The 21280-nt window shown below is 41.7% G+C and overlaps 1 protein-coding gene across 2 annotated transcripts in view; it reads right to left on the bottom strand.

Moving 5' to 3' along the window:
* Window positions 1-1108: 1108 nt before the first annotated feature.
* Window positions 1109-21280, bottom strand: part of LOC111230064 (nectin-2-like) — a 76259-nt gene continuing 56087 nt past the window's right edge. Inside the window, exons 7-10 of one of the 2 annotated variants that reach the window (XM_022756629.1) lie at window positions 3448-3583; window positions 3189-3246; window positions 2952-3044; window positions 1109-2089 (exon numbers count right to left, since the gene is read on the bottom strand). In XM_022756629.1, the coding sequence (XP_022612350.1) occupies window positions 1898-2089; window positions 2952-3044; window positions 3189-3246; window positions 3448-3583 (479 nt within the window). In that variant the 3' untranslated portion in view covers window positions 1109-1897. The remainder of the gene's footprint in view (window positions 2090-2951; window positions 3045-3188; window positions 3247-3447; window positions 3584-21280) is intronic. The other variant, XM_022756630.1, reaches the window with a different exon arrangement.

Genomic DNA, 21280 nt, shown 5'->3' with positions numbered 1-21280 from the left:
CCTCATGTGGACATGTGTGGGCACTGCAACTGCAGTCTGTCTGCAATTTTGCACCCCCACACTCCCTTTCATTTACTGATAAATGTTACAAAGTGACAATATTCACTCATAACTAAAGCATTAATTTCCCCCAATATTCAGTATTTTCTGCATTAGACAGTAGAAGATGCTAGTCAGGGCTCTTTGTAGTGCTAATCCCTCCTGTACTTTCGGTCCATACTGCGACCACATGGTGAAATGCTGGAATTACAACCGAGGTGAAAAATAACAGTTGTTGCAATGAACAAAGAAATGACAAGGTAAGGTTCACTGATTTAACGAGGATCACAATGTAAATGTTTATTGAATGAGCAACTGTCATTATAACTATGAAAATACAATTAATTAAGATCAAAACAGATTAAAACCAGCATCATTCAGTAAGAGAGAAAATAGCTTTTCTCACAAGGCAATTTGATAAAATAAACACCTGCTTGGCACTAACACACATTAAGACACCTTTGAGTTCATGATAAACTAGAATAAAAATTCTGACTAAGTATTACTGACCCGTTTAACCCCTCACCCTGATAATGGACAGACATGTCAGTATACTAGCAAGCTCTGTGTCAACCCCAGTTTGAGCTCCATAAAGAACTATTTAATCCTCCAATAGAGAGATGAATTGCACCAGATTTCATGGACATAATCCAGATTTATCCTAATCCATCTGAGCATGCTGTTAGACAAAGTGAATATATAAAAAAAAAAAAAAATAGTCACAAAAGTTTACAGTTATTTTGAAGTAAAAGATGACACGAAAAATACAGCACTGTGCCAACTCACTTTTTGAGCAACTGAATGTTGTTTTACTATGGCTGTCAGGATGGATGAATGCAAGTTAAAAAAAAAAAAATCTAATGTCACAGCTAGGTTATAGGCCAGTGCCATCAAGTTCAATCACTCACCAGCTCCTTTTTTTATTTGCTTCCTCCTGAGCTGAGCCGAGCTGAGCTGAGTTTCACTGAAATTTCACAAAGAAGGCAAAGGCTGGACGCAGAAGTAAAAAAAGTAAAAAAAAACAAAAAAACAATTCAAATCAAGCACAAACATTAACACAACCCCCCCCCCCCCCGCAGTTTACATCCCGATGTCGTCACGGTCTGTGGGTCTCGTCTTGGTGCTGCCTGATTAACTGCAGCTAAAAGCTTCTTCACAGAGGGCGCCTGTTTTACACCGACATCACGCCACCTGGGTTTGGAAACCAACAGCAGCAGACAGATACGACTAGAAAGAGGTAACATGTAACACCCACATATTGTGCTTCTGCTAACCAACCCATAACGTGTGTGACAGCTCCACATTGAATAATGCAAGGCAGTTTGCTGTTCACCAAACAAGGAACCGTTTCATGCTCTTGTCATGCAACAGTGCACACAAAACATATTCATGTCCTGACTATGATGTTACATTCAACATAATATGGTATTTAAAACAACCTTGTCTATGATTTATCTACAGTTTAAGAAAAATAATGTCATTATATTCCTATAGCTGTAGGGTGCAGTTGAGCATATAGTAGCTACATTAGAAACATTTTGTATCTTGCTGGCTTAAGCTGGATCAGGGCTTAAAAATGGTTGATTTCTCAAAAGAGCAACACGCAACTCAACCAGATTATTTCATAGGACAGGTTATCGATCTATAAATATTTTTAAACAAGAAAAAGGCAAAACAGAACTCAGCAGCTCTGCAGTGGATGAACTTGAAAATTTACAGCTAAGCCTCAAATGTTCACATTCACAAGTTTTCACTCTCCTATGACAGATCTCACTCTATGAGCGGAAATGAGCACTCACTCAGTCTCACATGCACACATATTTACACACGTCCTCTGTGGTTTCTCACGCCCCTCTCATCACACAAACATGGCTGGAGACACAAAGCTGTCCCCACGGTTGACATAGGGCCCCCGGTATTCATCCTGAGGGTCACTGTCTGTGCGCACGTAGGGAGGCGGGACCTCGTTGTTTCCGGGATCATCCCAGCCAGAGGGGGCAGCAGAGTAATAATGGTCCCTCTCCTCGTCGTCATGGTAGGCATCCAGGTCCTGCCAAGACATAAGGCAACAGTAAAGATCTCATCACTCATGTATCGTAATCGGTCACAAAAGAACACGGCACCTTGTTTTCAGCAGTACCAGAGAATAAACTGCTACTGTGTGCTCAGTGTATCATTAGCAGTACTCAAATGGGCACAGTGACACACACCATCAACCAAAGTTTTTATTAAAATCCAATCATGAGATCAGCCTGGTTCCAGACATCTGAATCACTGCCCAAAAATAGAGTGGTGAAAAAATGGCCACATATCAGGCTCATCTTAGATACTCCTCCGTGAACGAGAGTGCAGCTCATCCACCTGATTTCATTCTCCGGGGTGGGAAGATAAAATGGTAGAATAACACAAATAAATGACACATGTCCTAATTTATCTGTGAATTCACATATCGACTACAGTCAAAATAATTTTCCACAATTTGCAACAAGCAAAGTGTTAATTAAACACTGCATTATATTGAAATTGTATTATATTCTGTGTTACATTATTTTCTAAGACATTTTCTCTGTCAGTAGAACAAACTTTCTGCCGCACATACCGTGTACCAACAGACCCACAAATGGACCCAGCAGTGTTAAAGAGATTATAACGAATGAATAAAAACCAGAAACAACCTCAGACGACGCCTTAATGAAGGTGACATGAATGAAGCAAGGTGCACTGGAAAATAGTGATGTGATGTATTTCCTTTTCATAGAACTTTTTATAGAAGTTCATACTTGTCTACACCGTGTTCTGTTTGTGTCTCAAAGTCAGAGAAAAAAACAAAACAATAATGGAAAAAAAAAAAAAAATTTGCAGTGATCCAAATTTATATCAGCTTTGCAGTTTCAATCACTGTGTATCTTTACCGTGACTGGCTCAGCACTCTGGGCACTGTAGTAATCCTCCTGCAGAGTCCTCGATCTGCCCTCAACCACTGGGGCATAGCTTGCGTTCCCCTGCTGAGGACACACACATGACTCAGTATATTTCAGGGGACAGAATCAAATCTGATGGCTCTGCTCACAGTTTTTCACAATCTGACATCACAATTTAGTCAATGATACTGTTGTCCTTATTACAGGCATTTGTCGATGCTGACTCACCCCGTTAGCGGAGCTGTCGGTCTTCTTCGGGGGAGGGGGCTTGTACTTGGGTGGACCACTGAAACACAAAAACACACAGCTGTCATGTTTAGTGAGTCACAAAAAGAGGAGACATGCTGCGTGGCATTTCATCTAATGGAGCGATTTGCAAATAACACACAGAACAAACATCTGAGCATGAAAAAAAAAAACAACAAAAAAACAACAGAGAACTGAACTGTAGAGTCATCCACACTCACTCAGTCAAACAGATACTCACTCTCCATTGAGTTGGTTGTTGCGGTGTTTGCGGTACATGGCGATGGCTGTTCCAATGATGGCCAGCAGTATAATGACTCCAATGATGGCTCCTATGATGCTGCCTGTAGTAGGACCTTTCTCTGGAAGACGAGTGCCTGGTAAAAGAAGAGGGGAAAGAAAGAGAGAAAACACAACATCAATGAAGTGGACATGATTTCCTCGTTTGGCTGAGAGGGACTGCTAAAATCTATTCCATAATAAATTTTATTTAACACAACGCTTCCTGACCTTTTTGCCTTGTGAGCCCCCAAGATAAAGCCATGTCTACTCGAGCTCTTTGTCACTGGCTGTGTGTGTCAGTGAGCTGCGAGCAGTGATTGAGATTGTTACATTTAAATGACTTTTAGAAACCACAGAAGGAAAAACTATCTAGTATTTTACATGAAAAAACAATAGTTAAAGGAATAGTTTGACATTTTGGGAAATATGCTTGTAACAAAATCATCCTACCAGCCCCCTAAAGCTCAGTACTTAAAATGTTACATCTCATTTGTTTGATTCATACAAAAATCTAAATGAAAAAGCAACAATTAGCTTTTTGTCTGTGCCAGACTACTTGTTGGCTGGGACCAATAACTTCCAGCTTGGATCCAATAAAACTGATTTAAGAGCAGTATTGATCTTCACAGATTTCTTTCTATTTCTTTAAAATAAGAAGAAGGCTGTGGGATGCAGCTGAGAGCTTTGAGAACAGCAAAGTAAGTGAACCTTGAGTTCAGATTGTTTATCATGCTAGCATATTGCCAAGCTTTAGAATGAACCTGGACAATCAAACTAAATAAAAGTCTGGGGGGGAAAAAAAACCCTTTTGTGAAACAAAATGATGTTTTATCATCTTCCCTGTCAACTGCTTAGATTTATTTTGAGGCCACATTAAGAAGTCCTGCCCTCTAAGTTGGGAACCAGTGATTTAACAAACATTAACAGAAGTCACAATCAGTACAAGAGTGTAGGTCAGATAATTGAAGTTGCTCCACTCTGTAAGACCCGTGACTAAGAGTGGCTTCATAATGAAAAAAATAAAGACGCTAAGTGTGTGTGTGTGTGTGTGTGTGTGTGTGGAAAGGGTCTTGATTAGAGTGTCGAGTCACATGGGTGATTAAGATGAACCAGAGGAATCATGCAGAGGTTCCACTAATGAACCATGACCACACTGAACGTGAACCGAACGCACACACACACACAACGCACGCACGCACACACACACACACACACGTGTGTTTACTGAAGGTGCAACCGGGCTCATTATCCCCCCGTATTCCCAGGGGATTATGCTAATGAGGGGGTTGTAAAGGGCAGAGAGGATCTGAAGCTCATTTGATGAGAACAAACCCTGGTCCTAGTAATTGGAAGGGTCATGATTGAATGTTGTTAGTCCCCTAATTACAATTCTCCTCTAACAATAGACTGCTTTGAATATCTCCTAAAATAATTTTCATTCTTTCGCACATACAAAAGTGTCCTAATGATCATCTCTGTTCCCTACCACACATCACCACCCAGTACATTATCTCTTGCTGCTGATCCCACATGATCTCCCCTTTACACTCGCTCTGGTTGTCCTCTCGCTTTTACGTTTTCCATTGTGCTAATTCATTTATAAAGCCTGTACTTGTAGGTGTCTGTGTGCCACCTGCACAATGGACATATGAACATTAGTTGTTTTTTTTTTTTTTATCATGTTATTGTTAGAATTTGGGGGGTGGGGGGTGAATACATGGGAGAGTAAAATAAAACATGGGAATGAGAAAACGAAAGATAAAAAAATTAAAAAAAGAAGCACAATATGCACCTTAATCTGCTGAGTCACAACAATAATCACAAAGCGTTGCGACTCGTTAAAGATGAAACAAAATGGTTCCCTGGATATAATGAAGAGAAAATCTTCGTTTGATAGGGTGAACCGAGTTAATTATGTTTCTTGGATTTAGTCTGTGGGGTACAAATAAGTTTTCCATTGTTTTTTCCCTTTGTGCAAAAGTTACATTCCTCTTATCTTGGGAACAAAACCAACATGTGGTGCCCTCATTGCATCTAAAGTAGTTTTATGCCTCTGTAGGGACGCAAACCGCCATGGCACTCATTCACAATATGTGTTTCATTTATTTATTATGCGTTTCATTCTCAAGATTCAAATCAAACAGGAATTTTCAACGCCTTTCTAGTACCTTAAGAACTACTTTCACTTTGTTAGTAAGACACAAGCTGCATAAACTGATAAAGGAACAAAAATAATTTTGAATTTGATTCATGTAGAACAGGCTGTATTTTATGTTTTAGTAGCAGCAGTATAAATATATAGTGAAATGCATTTTAATTATTTTTTAAGGAATACTTGATTTAATTTTATATTAGTGCTGTGATATGAGAATATATATTCTCTGGGATACTAGTTAATATATAACATTACTAAGTTCTCTTCTTAAAGGCTGCACTACAGTAAACTGATACGATTCTCTACATTTTAATTGTAATCAACAATAATATCCAAAATATAAAATTCAAATCATTTATTTGGTCAAAATCTGTTTTATTTTGTCAGTATCAACCAACATAAAATTTATTGCAAAAAGGCAATGAATAGTTTGTAGAATATCTGTATTAAAATAGATGAGAGCAAGCAGCTATTATGTGGCAGAGGAAATTCAGGCTGAGCTGCAAGAAATTAAAAATAATTATTCATGCAACAACCTGAATCTTAAAAGTGTCTAACCGAGCTTGTAAAACATGCTTTTGTTTCAGCTCAGCCATAAAACACAATCTTTGGGGTCTAAAAGTACAAAAAAGATGAACTTTAAAATGAGCTACGCTAAATAATTAGTCGGATTCTTTACAAGGACTGTCATGAAGGAGAGTGCAGAATGTTTTACTGTGGCATTTGCAAAGTCACAATGGTCCTACAGTGGGGGTGTTTTTCATTCTCCATTAAATAATTTAGTGGGAATGGAGAGATGATTTGCAGAGAAAAACACACGAACAAAAGGCCAGGGTGCCTTCAGAAAATATCAAACTATATACAGACTGGACGTGCCTTATGAGCTGACATTCAGGCTTCATCCAACTGCTGAAACTGAAACTTGGCATCAGATGCATCACATCTATTCACATACAGTGAAATCGACTTCCTGTAACACGAGCCAATTGCCACATGGTGGTGCTGTGTCACTTCAATACCACAGCACCGAACAGCCACAGGGCACTTAAATCCTCATCCTGATACCTGCCTTGTCTTTCGAGTGTTTTGTGTTCTTGCTTCCTCATTCCAGTGCCGTGTCTGTTCATCATCACACCTCCTTCCTCCATTTTGGCTCCTGGGATTTTTATTTGAAGTGCTATAGGGCCCCCACCACCACCCCCTCCCCTTATCTCACTGGCGTCATTATCCAACCAATGCCATTTTCACTCAGCAGGTTTCAGGTAGAAAGCTGTTCTTTCCTCTCAGATAACCTCTGATAGAGAAGAGAGAGCTGCGGGAAAAAAGGCCAATTTTGAGGATTGAGGTGCAGTGCTTGTGTGTGAATGACTTGACTCGAGAGCATGCCCTCTGTGTTGGCCCTGGACACCAGCCATGTCTTGCACTAATGAAATATCCCAGATGGAGAGAGAAAGAAGAGTGTGTGTGTGTGTGCGTGTGTGTGTGTGTACACGTGTACTGTACATCTGCTGGGCCTGTTTAAATCTCTGCAGCTCTTTGCCAAGGACACACAACCAGGCACACATTTATCCACATATACAGAGTACATTAATATGGTACATACACCCATGCAAACCCAGAATACACACCAGTGTATGCAAACACAAGCAAAAGGCATTGTATTAAGGAGCAGCTGGCTTCCTGTGCTGTATCCTCGTCGCTCAGTCTGACATATTTACACAAACACACTGGTCTGCAGTGTGCCCTTTGCCCCGCTGCCTTTCCTCTCCAGACATACATCACATGCGTGAACAAAGATACACATATTTAAATATAAAAAGAGACAAGCGCACATACAGAATAACACCAAATTTATTTCAGTGGAGAGGAGCCCTGAGGCAGAGAGCAGTTCTCTATATTCCAACTCAACCGTGTCGTGTTTTTCCTTTACTGTGAATAAGATGGTCCACAGTTCAAACTCAGTTAAAGGTCAGCTCCATTCCTGTGAGCAGATCAATGGAGGGACCATCCAGTCAGATACACATGTACGCCTTCCTATACGTGAGCCCTCCATCACTCACCCTTGCCTGCATGGCCAGCCAGTCATCCATAGACCAACGTTCTCCCACGGGGAAACAGCAGAGGAAGGGGAGGATGGGAGTAGGAGTGAGGGAAGAGGAGATGAGGCTGGATGGTTGGCTGAAACTGTCTGAAATTACCGCAGAACCACTTCAGCAAGTTGAAAATACCACCGGAATCTCTTGAGCTTTAGGATGCATGGCTGAATCCTGGCCACAGATCTGCAGCCGGTGGCTAGAGTTTTTTCAGTTTCACCTCTACTCTCTTCATTTCTCTCTCAAAATACTTTTGGGGGGGGGGGGGGGGGTTCAGGAGACAGATCAGCAGCACTCCTTTAAAACCTCGCCGCATATGAGTCACTGACGGGGAAGCTGAAACGAGGGGAGAGTACTCCACGAAAAAGGAAATGAGTCAAGGAGAGACGATGGGGTCCTAACAGTGGAGTTGGGGTTTGGGGGGGGGGGCATTGAGAAGCGAGGAGGTGAGAGGAGAGGAATAAAAAAAAAAAAAAAAGAAAGATAAAAACAGGAAACCAGGGAGAGGCAGCAGGAAGAGACAAGTTAGATGAAGGCTATGATTAAGAGGCTGGCTTCAGATAAGTACAGAGGGATTTCCCGGCTGCTGCCTGCAACTGGCTGATCACACACTGAGAGGATGAAGGAGAGAGTGGGAAGACAAAGATCTCACATCCCTTTCTTTTTTCACTCAGTCCCTTGTTCTCTATTCCTATGTGTTTACTCCTATCCCTGAAGGGATTAAGGTTAACATGCTGGCCTATCCTCAGCTTCCCCGCACAGGCCGGGCTTTTGCTGCATTTATCTCTGCCTCCTCCCCTCCCGTCCACTTCCATCCATCCCTCCTTCACTCCCATCATCCCTCTTTCCTGTCATCCTGCTCCATCTCTGGTGTAATTTGGGATTCGCTTGTTTGGCCCGGTAATACAACAGCACAAATCTGCAGCGTCTCCCCCTGCATCTCTTATCTCCCGTGCCTAATGAGTAGAGATAAGCCTGTTTTTATTACCCTCCCTGACCTCTTCGGAAAAACCTTGCACACACAGGTACACACAGCATTTGCACACACCTACACAAGATTTATTTGCACTGAAAGCCTACTAATCAATGTTGAAATCAGAAATTCTCATCTTTTCCAGAGTCCCACAGATCCACTGGAGAAAAGGTTCAGATATACATGTGGTTGGCCTTGGCTTAAGAGATTAGCAGGCCACTGGTCACCAGAAAAAAACAATCCTACTGTAGCTGATGATCAAATTCATTCCTAATGGGTTAGCTTGACTTTTTAAAAGGGACAGTTGACCAAAATATCCCAAGCCTGAGGAGTGCTGTTGGCTCAGCGGGCTGTAGCCTTGGCCATGTGGCGGTGACGTTGTGGGATTGTCCTGCTTGTGAATTTTCACTGTGTGTAGTCTTCCCCCCATTTTCTGCCTCACATCTTCCAAGTCACTCTCCAGTATGCTTTTCAGTAAAGTGAGAAATGTCTATTTAATTATATAAATCCACTGCGTTTGATCACACCACCAACATTAATGTCTTTGAAGGAGCAAACATTTTTTTGATTTAGAATTCTCTTTTAATATCAGCAAGATTTTCTTTGTTGTTTTTAAGATGTCAGTGGAAAGTTAAGTTTCAGCAAAGGTTTGCCCTCTAATGCAAACTTTGAATGTAACGAGAAAAACTGGTTTCAGCTGAAATCCGAGTCTTTTGAACTCAGCTGAGATACAGGCTACGGTACCGCCCAGCATAGAAAAACACAAGGCTACCACAGACACAGCAGAGTGCCTGGAGATGAGATTAGGACCGAATGAATTGATGGCCTCTGAGAGAGATTAAGATAAAGAACAGTACATGTAATCTCATTGCTCTCTAAGAGAAAAGAGAAATCCTAGCCTTTAGATTCTGAGGTTAACTTGGTATAACACACACACCCTATCTATCTATTGACGTATTCACTCTGGTTGAGCTGCGTGTACACCTGGTAATACAGTAACCCAGTTATCAACAGCATAGATAACTGGACAGAATTTAGTGAGGGGAAGACAAGAAGAGAGAGTGGCTGAAAGTGGCCAGAAGAAAGAGAAAGAGGAAAAAGCAAAGCTATAAATAAATAGAGTTAAGTAAAGCCTGTGGCTAAATTGACAGGAAACATACATGAACACACACACACATCTACACCTACGCACACTCACTTAAATTATTCACAATCAATGCAAGTGCCACAGTGCTGAGTGCTGCACCTACCTCTGACATTAATTTTATGGCAGTTGAAGACCTGCTACACCCACTACCACAATCACTGTCGCCATCATTGTCATTTACTATTCACTGCACTCATGATGTCATTACAATTCATTTCAGCAGAAAACAAATCGGATCCAAATTGATTGTGCTCGTTCGGACAACATGACCAGCTCAACGGCGACCAATCTGACTGAGGGAAACGCTGACTGAAATGTTTGTGTGGGTTTGTGTACGCGATGCTGTTGCCAGGGTTTTTGGTCTGGGCAGATCAGTGATGCTGGTCATTTCTAATCTACTGTGATTCCAGAGCTCAGCCTCGTTCATTTCAACTGTCTGAGGATTAAATTCATGTCACTGACACTGCAACTTCATGTGTGCGCGTGCACACACACACACACACACACACACACACACACAAACACACATACACACAGAAATAGAGGTATCATTTCTTCACCCATTTTTGAGAAAAGCAAGCTGTCAGGTAACAACTGTGGACGTCTGTTTACTTTTAAAAAATCATTGCTGACAGGAAAAGGTACATAATTGTACTTTTAACAAGCTTTAGCTACAAGCAAATGATGTCGCGAATCAGTGAATCACAAAATCTTTATTTAAATAGAGAGTTGGGTTTATTGAAATAAAATAGGCTACAAGGTAAATTTCCATTCAGTTCTTGGTCTGTGAAGCCTGGGGATAATTTTATGAGCTTCATTAATAATTTAGCTGGGTGTGCAGTTAAGTGATTTCAGCTAGTCTTTACATTGTATTGTTATTATGCAAATGATAACTGAATAGTTCAAATAATATTGTAGGATCATGATATGGTTGTTCTATTGAAATGCCAGGAGGATATCACCCTCAGGTCTTTACTCGGAAAACCAGCAGGGTTCATCTCCCATTGCCTTCTCCCACATGAAATGGCACCTGAGAGAGTGAAAATGTCAGTTGTTTTTCCTGCTTTGTCGAGCTTGTCCACAGATGAACTCATTAAGAAAATAATTGAAGCTGGAATACAAATTAATGAAGAAACGGCAAGGAAATCCAGGGCTAAGTAATTGGGCCTTCATGCTACTGTTAGCTAGCTAGCTAACTCTTACAAGCCTAACTCAGGCTACTATAACGTAATGTTAGCTAGCTAACTACATCTAACTAGCTAACACTTTATGGCTCCTTAGATAACCTACACTCTTATTAGCTTCAGAGTGATCTTAGTCTTTTAATCAAGTAACTTTCAGTGAAGCAGAGTAAAACACTTCCACTTGCCATCATCATTACTCCCCATTTCATTTTATTTATTTGTATTTACTGTTTGCATTGGTGCTCCCTCTTGGAGCCCCTGCGGACTTGGATAGTGCAACCCAAGGGAAGATGAATGGAACGCTTAGTGTTGTGCAAGTATCACCAGAAAGGATTTTTTTGCCCCCTTTGCCACCTGCATGAACTCAAGTCACCTGTCAATGCTCTAGTCAGATATGTGGCTTAAACTGAAAGTGAGAAATACATGTTGACACATTAATCATCAGTATTTCATAATGGTGGCTGTGCAGAGGCACAAAAGTAAACATGAAAATAAGTCTGCACAAAGTGTCTGGACAAATGGATGTGTTAAACTGTGTGTGTTTTGCATTTAAAACTGATTAATGAACAGCTCACAAAGCCTCATGTTGAAACGCTGCAGGAATTGAATCTAACCCTGCATGTGAGTCATTTACATTTTTATAAGTGTTACTTACTAAACTTGTTATGTTCTATGTGTGAAACCAAGTTGGAAAATGAAGTTTTGTTGCATCTAAGTTATTAGCGAGTGACTCCTTTGCCCTTATGTTTCAGCTTAATGTTCAAAACTGCTTTTTATCATGTGCAACATGGAAGCGCAAATCAGTTCTAGCAGAACAATACATTGATTATCAAAATATCATAAAGCAGGTGGAACTCATAAGACAATTCTGCCAGGAAAATCCAAGTTGGTTTCCCCTTTTTATTAGCCTATTATCATTATCCTGTCTTTGTCCTTTTACTATTTAATTTTTTTTTTTTTTTTTAATGCATGTTTTGCATGCATTGGATAAAAAAAAACAACATATTGTTTGAAATGCTCTGAAAAGGGATTGTTTGGATGTAAAATGTTGATTTTGTTCATACAGAGAAAGTAATTGTTTGTCATTTAAATAGATTGTGGTGAATAACTGTAAATGTTTTTGTCTCTGAATTTAAGAGCATATTTTTGCTGCATAAAGGTGTAAAATGTCGGTCCAGCTGGACTCATTTGGCACCAATTAGGTTTCCAGTGGGTACATTTTTGAACCAGGACATAAAGGTTCATTTTTGTCTCTCGGGGTGCAGAAATGTTCTTTTCGAAGTACAGACAAGAAGGTACAAGAAGGTACAAAAATGTACAGATGTTCAAAGGCTGCAGCAACAAAGCATTTGCACCCTTATAGGTCCATTCCTGTACCTTGATTTCTTAGTGTGTACAGTGAGTGTGCATGCGAGAGTGTATGCATGTGTGTGCATGCGCATTTTGACATTTTAAAAAGCTGTGTGGTGGTAATATGAAAACTCTGTGTGTGTGTGTGTGTGTGTGTGTGTGTGTATGTGACGCTGCTCTCCCTCTCCGGGGAGACAGTGTGTTCCCTGCCACAGTGCATCAAAGCACACTCAGTTGCCTTGGGAGAAGGCAGGAACTCTCTCTCCCTCTCTCACTCCATCTCTTCCCTCCTCTCTCTCTCCATGCCACCATCATCCCCTCTCCTCCATCTCCCTCTCCCTCTCCTTCTTTCTCTCTCTGACAAGGTCGCTGTTCGCCTCTTGCTGTCTCCCTGTCAATATTTACAGTCCACTTTACACTGGCACTGAGGTGGTTGGCTGCAGCCAGCAGAGAAAGCGGGGTGGCATTAGCCAAATGTAGCTGTCCACTCAGGACATGAATAATCTGTTGTTCTACAAGCACTCTGTTTCTCCTTCTCTCTCTCTCTCTCTCTCACACACACACACACATACACACACACACACACACAGAAGGGTAGGAGGTAACAGGTAGAGCTGGAAAAAGCAAGCAGATACTTAACAGAAGAGGTACAAGTGCTCAAAAAGCACAGGTCAGCTCGTCATCACATCTATAAGAGCACATGAAAGTTCTCCACCAATTTTAGCACTTTCAAATATCAAACACATTAAACTAATTATGATACATTACACCACTGGCAGAGTGGTGATATTAAAATGCTGCATGTTGTATATTCAATTTTGCAACAATCACAAAAAAATCATCATATAATCCCAATACTACTGCAATGATATTATATATATATAATAAATCATAAAATTAATTTTTCCCTCGTCTTGAAACATTTAAGGATTCAACATTTACAAAAATACTTAGACATATTCAAAAATACGCTTATTTGCTTTCATGCTGAGAGTTAGAAGAAAAGATCAATACCAGTGTCATGTTTGTATTAGCATAGTTTAGCATAAAGACTTAAAGCAGCGGGAAAGTCTGGCTCCGTCTTAAAAATAAAACAAAATCTGACTACAGCTCGAAAACTCACTTATTAACACGTTGCGTCCCATTTGTTTAATCTGTGCAAAACCAGACATGACAGGAAATAGCTATAGCATGTAACTCACCGTTAAAACCCAAACAGTCATTTTAAGTTTAAAGACAAAGTCAAACAAGATATAACGTGTTAATTATTAAGCTTCAGATGAATTTTTGAAGCCAGTCTAGCTGTTTCCCCCTGCTTCTCTATGCTAATCACATCTTGGCTCTATAGCTCCAGACTACTGTTTCATCTTGGCTCTGCAAGAAAGTGAATAAGCTTTACACCTGGAAGAGTGAAAGTGAGAAATTCAAAAGGTCTTTTAAATAGCAGCAGGTGTCCTACATTTTTACTAAGAAAATGTGTTTGTATACACCTGAAAGTCATCGGGTTGTTATGGTTACAGAGGTAACGATAGCAGTTACAATGGAAAGTGACTTTGAGAAGGTAATCTAACAACCCTGTGTTAATACTGTAACTTACAATAAATATTGCAATCTGTTTCTTTTACCTCACGATGCCTTCAAGCTTCCCATCCGTCTTCTCGCCCTGATTTTTCTGCTCTCCTCACCCCACCCCACCCCACCCACAGCTCTCTCTTCCCCTCGACTAGTGTCACTGCGGCCTTCAGGCCAGGCAGTCAGGAGCAGCTGGTATGTTTACCTGACCTCCTAACCACTGCTAACCTCTGGCTAGAAGGGACTCTCACCTCATTACCCACCACTCAGCCACACATACAACCTCAAACTCTGCTATCCTCTTAGATTTCTCCCCCACAGCCAGGATGTTGCACTGTAATAGCCTCCGTGTACTGCAATCTTTTCAGCTGCCTGCTGTGCAAAAATGTTAGATATAATGAGAAGGAAGGGGGGAAAAATAACATCTAGGACTTGGCTACCGCTCCTTTTCCTCCCTCCCTCCCTCCCTTTCTAAAGTGAGGAGAGTCAGTTCGTTCGTTCCTCTCAACTCTTGCCGACTCACATGAGAGTGCTCTTCATGTCGCCCTCCTACCAAGTTCCTCACACAGACTGTCAGACAGGAAACAACGCACAGAGAAAGAGACAGAGATGGAGAGGGAGGGAAGGCAGTGTAGAACATATAGGAGAGAACATAGAGAACTGAGTGAACAGAACATTCAGGCTGGAGGGTGGAGAAGTAGACGTTGAAGATGTGCAGGAAGGATAGGAATCCAAGAAAAACAGGAAAAGTATGAGTGGCACGCGAAAAGTTGAAAATGTCCCACTCTATCAGCGAGATAACATAAAACTAATGATCCCTGTGCAGGATTTGTTGGGGGTTTTTTGTTGGGATAATGATTTCCTTTCATGTGTTGTTTACTGTGGTCGTATCTGCTGTATTGTTGACCGCAAAGTAGGCAGCCTAAAAAGAGCCTTGCACAGGGTCCTGAGAGTGCCATTGCTGTAATAGTCCCCATTTCTCCCTCAAACTGCCTCTCATCAGCTACTGATTGATGACACACAGAGCCATAATGGCCCTGCACGTTCTCCACATTCATTCACTTCCCTCTTCATCCCATGCCCCTGGAGAGAAACCACAACAATGCGAGCTGTCGAGACACCCAAAAACTACGCTCTCGCTGAACTCAAATTCAAACGCTCATTAAGAAAGACGTTTCCTCCATTGCCATTCAGTTATGCATTGCCACCGGGAGCCGGTGGACAGGGACAATAGAATACAGAAGGGATGGAAAGGTGGAGAAGAAAGCATACAAAGTACAATTTATCTGTATGGGAATAAAGAATGGTTTCATTAGTGTTTAAATGCGGTTGATTGGCTGCTTGAGATGGAGTACTGGTGATTTATGCATCGGTAAAAAGGATGCAACCTATATTCTGTCACAAGATGTACACACACGCACACTACACACCAGATCTGTGCTTCTGTATATAAATCTGTGGGGGAAAAAAAATCTAACTGTTGTTAGAAGCCAGAAAATGTGTACCTCGCTTGATTTCTGCAACTGTTTACATGTCAGTATTCTCAAAGGTCATCAGTGTGTCTGTTGTGCAGCTCTGTCAACGATACATCACACACCACATCATTAACTCACTGCCAAGCATCTTCAACGCGCAAAGACAAACACATAAATGTGAGCATGCACGCACACACACACGTGTCAAGGCCTTCGCGCAAGCCTGAAAAGCACAAGTGCACGCAGACGTCAACATCCAAACTGATGCGTTTGCTCATGCATGTGCACAGATGCAAATATTCACATTTTTATGGACACGCTTTAACCCTCACGTGTCGAGGATGAAAGATATCTAACTGCCGCACATACATCAAACCACATTATACCAAGTAGCTGTTAAAAAGCCTCACGGCATCAATAATGAATAAATCCACGTTCTCATCCTTCGCTATATGCTATGTACGGAAAGCGCCGAAGACAATGCCACTGATCTCATTGTTCTAAAGCAAAAGTGGTTGCAGGCGCAGGTAAGTTATTGGGAATGCTCTTTAAGATCTATTCATCTGCATATTCAGATGTTACCAAACTCAAACTACATTCACATTCAGTTTAGCCTGTTCAGACCCTCCTGCCCTCCCCTCTGTGCAGGGGCGTCTGTTTATCAGCACGTGTGTTTGTGTGTATTCCACAACAGCAGTATTTGTGTCCAGTGTTTGAGAGTGTGTGGGGTAATCAATAGTGTTTCAGTGAAGGACACTTAGGAGCAGATTGGAGCCTAAGTCCAAGCCAGCATGAAAGACAACATGACAGAAACACTTGCTGCTCGACCTGAAGGGGCTCAGTGTGACATCTACCCAAACTGCTGTCAAGAGCACGCACACACATGCACGCACACAGTCCCTTACACACACTCTTAGACACGCCTGTGAACCCAGAAGAGTGTCTTCAAATACAGTTAAAAACATTTACACACTGCTACATCAAAGCAGGCAAACTAATGAGTTATTGACCGATGAGCCTACACACACACACACACACACACACACACACACACACACACACACACACACCCCATCTACTGCACATTGCAATGCACCCATTCCACACATAACAGACGTGACCAGCGTCATTGTCACAACTAAGCAGAGTGTGTGTGTATACGTGTGCATTGCCTGCCTGTGTGTGTGCGTGTGTGTGTGCGTGCATGCATGCACCGGGGATGACTGTGTGTACACAAGTCATTATTAGAGGTTTAGTGTGTGCTCACCAGTCAGTCAGGCTCCAGTCAGAGGAGTCAGCTTAAGGGCTCATAGCAGCTCCCTGAGGAGACACTAAATACCATCAGCCGTTTAAATCCATCCATGACCATTTTAAATATGCAGCACACACTCACTCCATTTTTAATAAGGGCTCTGAGCAAGACAGAGGGAGAAAAAAGGACAGAGAAGAGACAGAGAGAAAGAGGGAGAGAAAGAGGGGGGCAGACAGAGGAGCAGGGAGAGGGAGGAATATGAGGGGAAAGGAGGAGAGCAGAGTCTGTTGCATTGATTTCTTGGCAGTTTGGCACCGGCCCTGATTCGCCTGGAAAAGCCACAGATGTGTCAGAGTCAGTTAGGCACGCAAGAAGAGAGGGGGCACGCATATACACCCAACACAGTCACATGCATGTACACACACATAGCACATGTGTGGACAACATGTATACACACAAACACACAAACACACACACACACCCCCACACACACAAATGCTCATAAATAGAGAGAAGACACAGCGTGCACTCAAACTGTCGGCGTGTGTGTGTGTGTTGATTACAAAAGTACCTGTGTGAGGGGAGCAAGTGAAAGCCGGGGATGATGCAAGGGGTTTTGATGCCTTTCTGAGAAAAACCAAGCATTCCTCTCTGAAGGCAGAGCCAAAAATAGACACCATTACACACACCTAGATGGGCAGTAAATTTCTCCTTAATCCCTGGCTTAACTTAGCTCAAAAACCTGTCTGCTCTGCTCAGCTTTCAAAGAACACCTGACTGTGTGCGGGTGCACGCACAGCCCAGCGGAACAGCGGCGAAAAGTCGGATGTACATTTTGATCTGAGGGCGGATGAGACATTAGGATCAAAGTCGGGGACTGGGGAGAATCAACTGATCTTAGCTCTGAATCCATGAGCATCCTCCAGACAGACTACCTGATTAGCTAGGCATTTGTGGCCTATATCCAGCATGAAAAATGAAAGGAATATTGATGATAAAGCCTGAGGCAGAATTGTATCTAGGTCCTCTTGTAGATCAAAATGGCACCGACTGATGTCAAGTTTAAGGTTTTGAGTCCCATTGGGGTCACCTGCGCTACTGCACTGAGATTAATAGAGGCTCCTATTAAAATGTTTCCTAGACTTTCTGATGCAAGTAACTGATATTTGGTATTATTCATTTTGTTGATAAGAAGAAGGTCTATATTTCCATTGCAGAATATGGATGAATGAATTCTCACTGCAAACTACTGCTTGTTAATATGTAAAACAAGTCATCTAAATCTCCAAGTAGACAGGCTTTGACTGAGTTAACTGGTTTCATATTGTTTTTTTGTTTTTTTTAAATAATACAAAGTTGAAATTAGGGCTACATCAAACTATTATTTTCATTTCTGATTAGTCTGACCATTATTTTTCTCAATTAATCAATCAATTGATCTTTGGTATATAAAATGTAAGAAAATGATCTAAAATGGCAATCGCATTTTGCTGAAGACATGAAATAGCTGGTTTTAAGCCATAAAACAAAGACTGTTTATCATCACAAAAAAAAGAAATTAAGAAAAGCTAAAGCAAATCCCCACAATTGAGAGACTGGAGCTAGATAGATTGGCATTCCCGCTCGATTGACTTAATTAACTGATTAACAAAATAGTTCATGATTAATTCACATTTTCTGTTGATCAACTAATTGCTCAATCAGCGAATTGTTTCAGCTCTAGTTGAAGTCATAGATGGAACTATACTTATATCTGTCTTTCATCCACACTCATAAGCTTGATGTTTGCTCACAGTCTACTGCATTAATGACGGAAACCACGGTTGCAAGCTGCACCTGTGTGCCAAGCAACTTAACACCACTTCAGTAAAGCCTATATGTCAACAGTGTTCGCTCAGCAGGAATGATGTCATCCTCGATATAATGGAGCAGCAGCTTGCGAAACACCATTTCCTGCTACACACACACACACACACACACACACACCTATGTAGGCCCGGTCCCCCTTGCTTCAGGTGACAGGTGTGTCATGGCAGCACGGCAGGAAGCTGGTGATCCCACCTGACAGCCTGAATGACCGGTTAGTCAGCTAGCCAGCTGATTCACTGACTGAGAGGGTAAAAGCTCACTCACCGTCATGCCGGCTGCATTGTGTAAATGTGGGTCTATTTTCAAAAGAAGAAAAGGGTGAATGTGTCACTCTCATTTTACACAGAGACACATGTAGAGATGCTCAAACACACAGAGAGACGCCCTGGCACCCGAGATGCAGATTAGACACGGTGTGTTTATTACCCTCTGTGCCACAGACGAAACCGGTTCCGAGACCTCCGTTCATTTGGCTGTCAGTGAAGACACAATAGGACAGTCACACTTTCTTTGACGCGCCACTCTGGAATGTTAATCACCGCAGAAGCCCATTATCTCCACATCCTCTCGTTCCCTCCCTCCATTTGTCTTCCTCTCCTTTTTTTTTTTTAAACCTGACAAACTCATTGCTCGTTACCAGAAGGTACCATTGTTTCATTGAGCGCACATGTAGAGGAAGACAGACACATGAGGCAGAGGAGATAAGAGAGGCAGCGAAGAGGGGAGGCCTGCCTGACTGCTGACATAAATTGGGGATCATAAAAGGTGTCGTCGCAGAATTAATATGCGAAGAATGAATAAAGTGAAGTACCACAAGGAGGCGTGTGTATGTGTGTATATAAATGAGTAGTGGGTTGTTCTTGAATCCATAATGAAGACACAAAAATGGAAAGAAAACAGGAAACACAACTTTCAAATGCGTTCATAAAGCTTGATGATCTAGGTTCATGAGGATGTGTGTGGTTTTTATTGGTGAGTGTGTATGCCCAGTGTAGCTATTGTATATAAGCTCTATGTGCGTGTGTGTGTGTGTGTGTGTGTGTGTGTCCGTGCCTCAGCTGTGACGTACTGCTGGCCTCTCTCTCTCCGCTGCAGCGCCTACAGGAAGTGCCACATACATCATGAATTTTATGCATAAGGCTGAATGTCAACACTGATGCATAATTTTTGCGGTAAAATGCTAAATGTCACCAAACACCAGGCTCCGTTTCGACTGACGGCGACGCATGTATCACCAGAGGACGTGCTGGCAGCCAGCAGTTGCCACGCCAGCCGTCAGACCAGAACTGAAAGGCCACAACTGTACAGTACACAGTTGTGGCAGGAGCGGCAGAGTAGGCGACAAGAGAGATTGGGGGACAAGGAGGGTAATGAAAGCAGAGTTGAAGGAGAAGGGAGTGAGACAAGAGGATTGCTTTTTGCATTTCTGTGCACCCTGCACAGATACATTTGTGAAAGAGGCAAAACAAGAGAAACCATATCACAACCTAAAGCATGATTAATGCAAACAACTTTACTCTTTTATTTCCCCTTAAGTAGCTTAAAGGTGGAAAAGAAATCTTATTCCACTCCGTCTGACAGTTATCAGATACTATATATATCATCTTCTTCCATTTCTTAACTGAAACTATATGATGCAATTCTGTAGAATGAGAAATTCAGTTCTGAGGGTTTTAAACAATGTTTGACTGTACTAACCGCATTAAGTATTAAAACCTTAGTTCATACAAACGATGACAAACCACATTTTCTGTCTCTTTCTTGAAGTGGTATCTGGTGTGGTAGTTTTATTTGGCCATATTCTGTGATATCAGACTCAGATTTCTACTGCCACACTATATAAACCCAGTAGCAACATGTGATGTGTATCTTGGAAACAACTCACAAAGTCATCCACTTGGATTTACCCCTGTTATTCAATAAACATTCTAATTATCTCTATCCTTCCCACAGTGTAACCCACAGTGGGTTAAGGCAGGGACTGGATCATTTGGTTTTCTATTTTTTTTCTATTTTCTTTTCTTAGGGGAAGACTTTATAGCTACAGCTGCTGTTTGTAGCTTTTGCCAGGTTTGCTCAAGCTAGAGGTGGAGCTGGGTGACCTTTCAACTTGCTCTGTGGATTGCGTACAGACTGCTTTTCTGGTTGGATCTGGCTGAGATCGGCTCACCATCTCCAGATGTTGTCTGATCGAGCTAACTGCCTTATAGGGATAAGGACAGTTACTGAATGGAAAGTAGGCCAGTTACACACTCAAAATCTCACTGACAGGATGCTCATGTGTCTTTGGGGTGAACCAACCTTTTAACATTTTGTATTATGTCTTTTATTGTCCTTACCTCTCCTTTATACTCATTACACCCAGAGAGAAAAATACAAACACACATACACATACACAAACTCACACACAGGGAATGTGAGGACAGAATGAAGAGAAGATAGAGAGAGCGAATAAGTAGCCAGTGATGCAGATATATGGCTTAAATTCTTCCTCCAAGGCAGGAGCCCACCAGCTGAGCTCCCCAAATGAAAAACTACACTATTAATATGTATGTGGAGAACTGGCATCAAGTATTTTCAACAACTCATGCACAATACACACAAAAAATACGGGGATTGTGCATGCGCACACACACACACACACACACACACACACACACACACACACACACACACACATACAAACACTCCACCGATAACGGCCAGCAACAGTCACATAAAT

The sequence above is a fragment of the Seriola dumerili genome, unplaced genomic scaffold (assembly GCF_002260705.1).
Source record: "Seriola dumerili isolate Sdu_G_001 unplaced genomic scaffold, Sdu_1.0 BDQW01000258.1, whole genome shotgun sequence".
NCBI classification, from domain to species: Eukaryota; Metazoa; Chordata; class Actinopteri; order Carangiformes; family Carangidae; genus Seriola; species Seriola dumerili.
The sequence above is the reverse complement of the archived record's forward strand: the minus strand, read 5'-3'. Positions and strand labels throughout refer to the sequence as shown.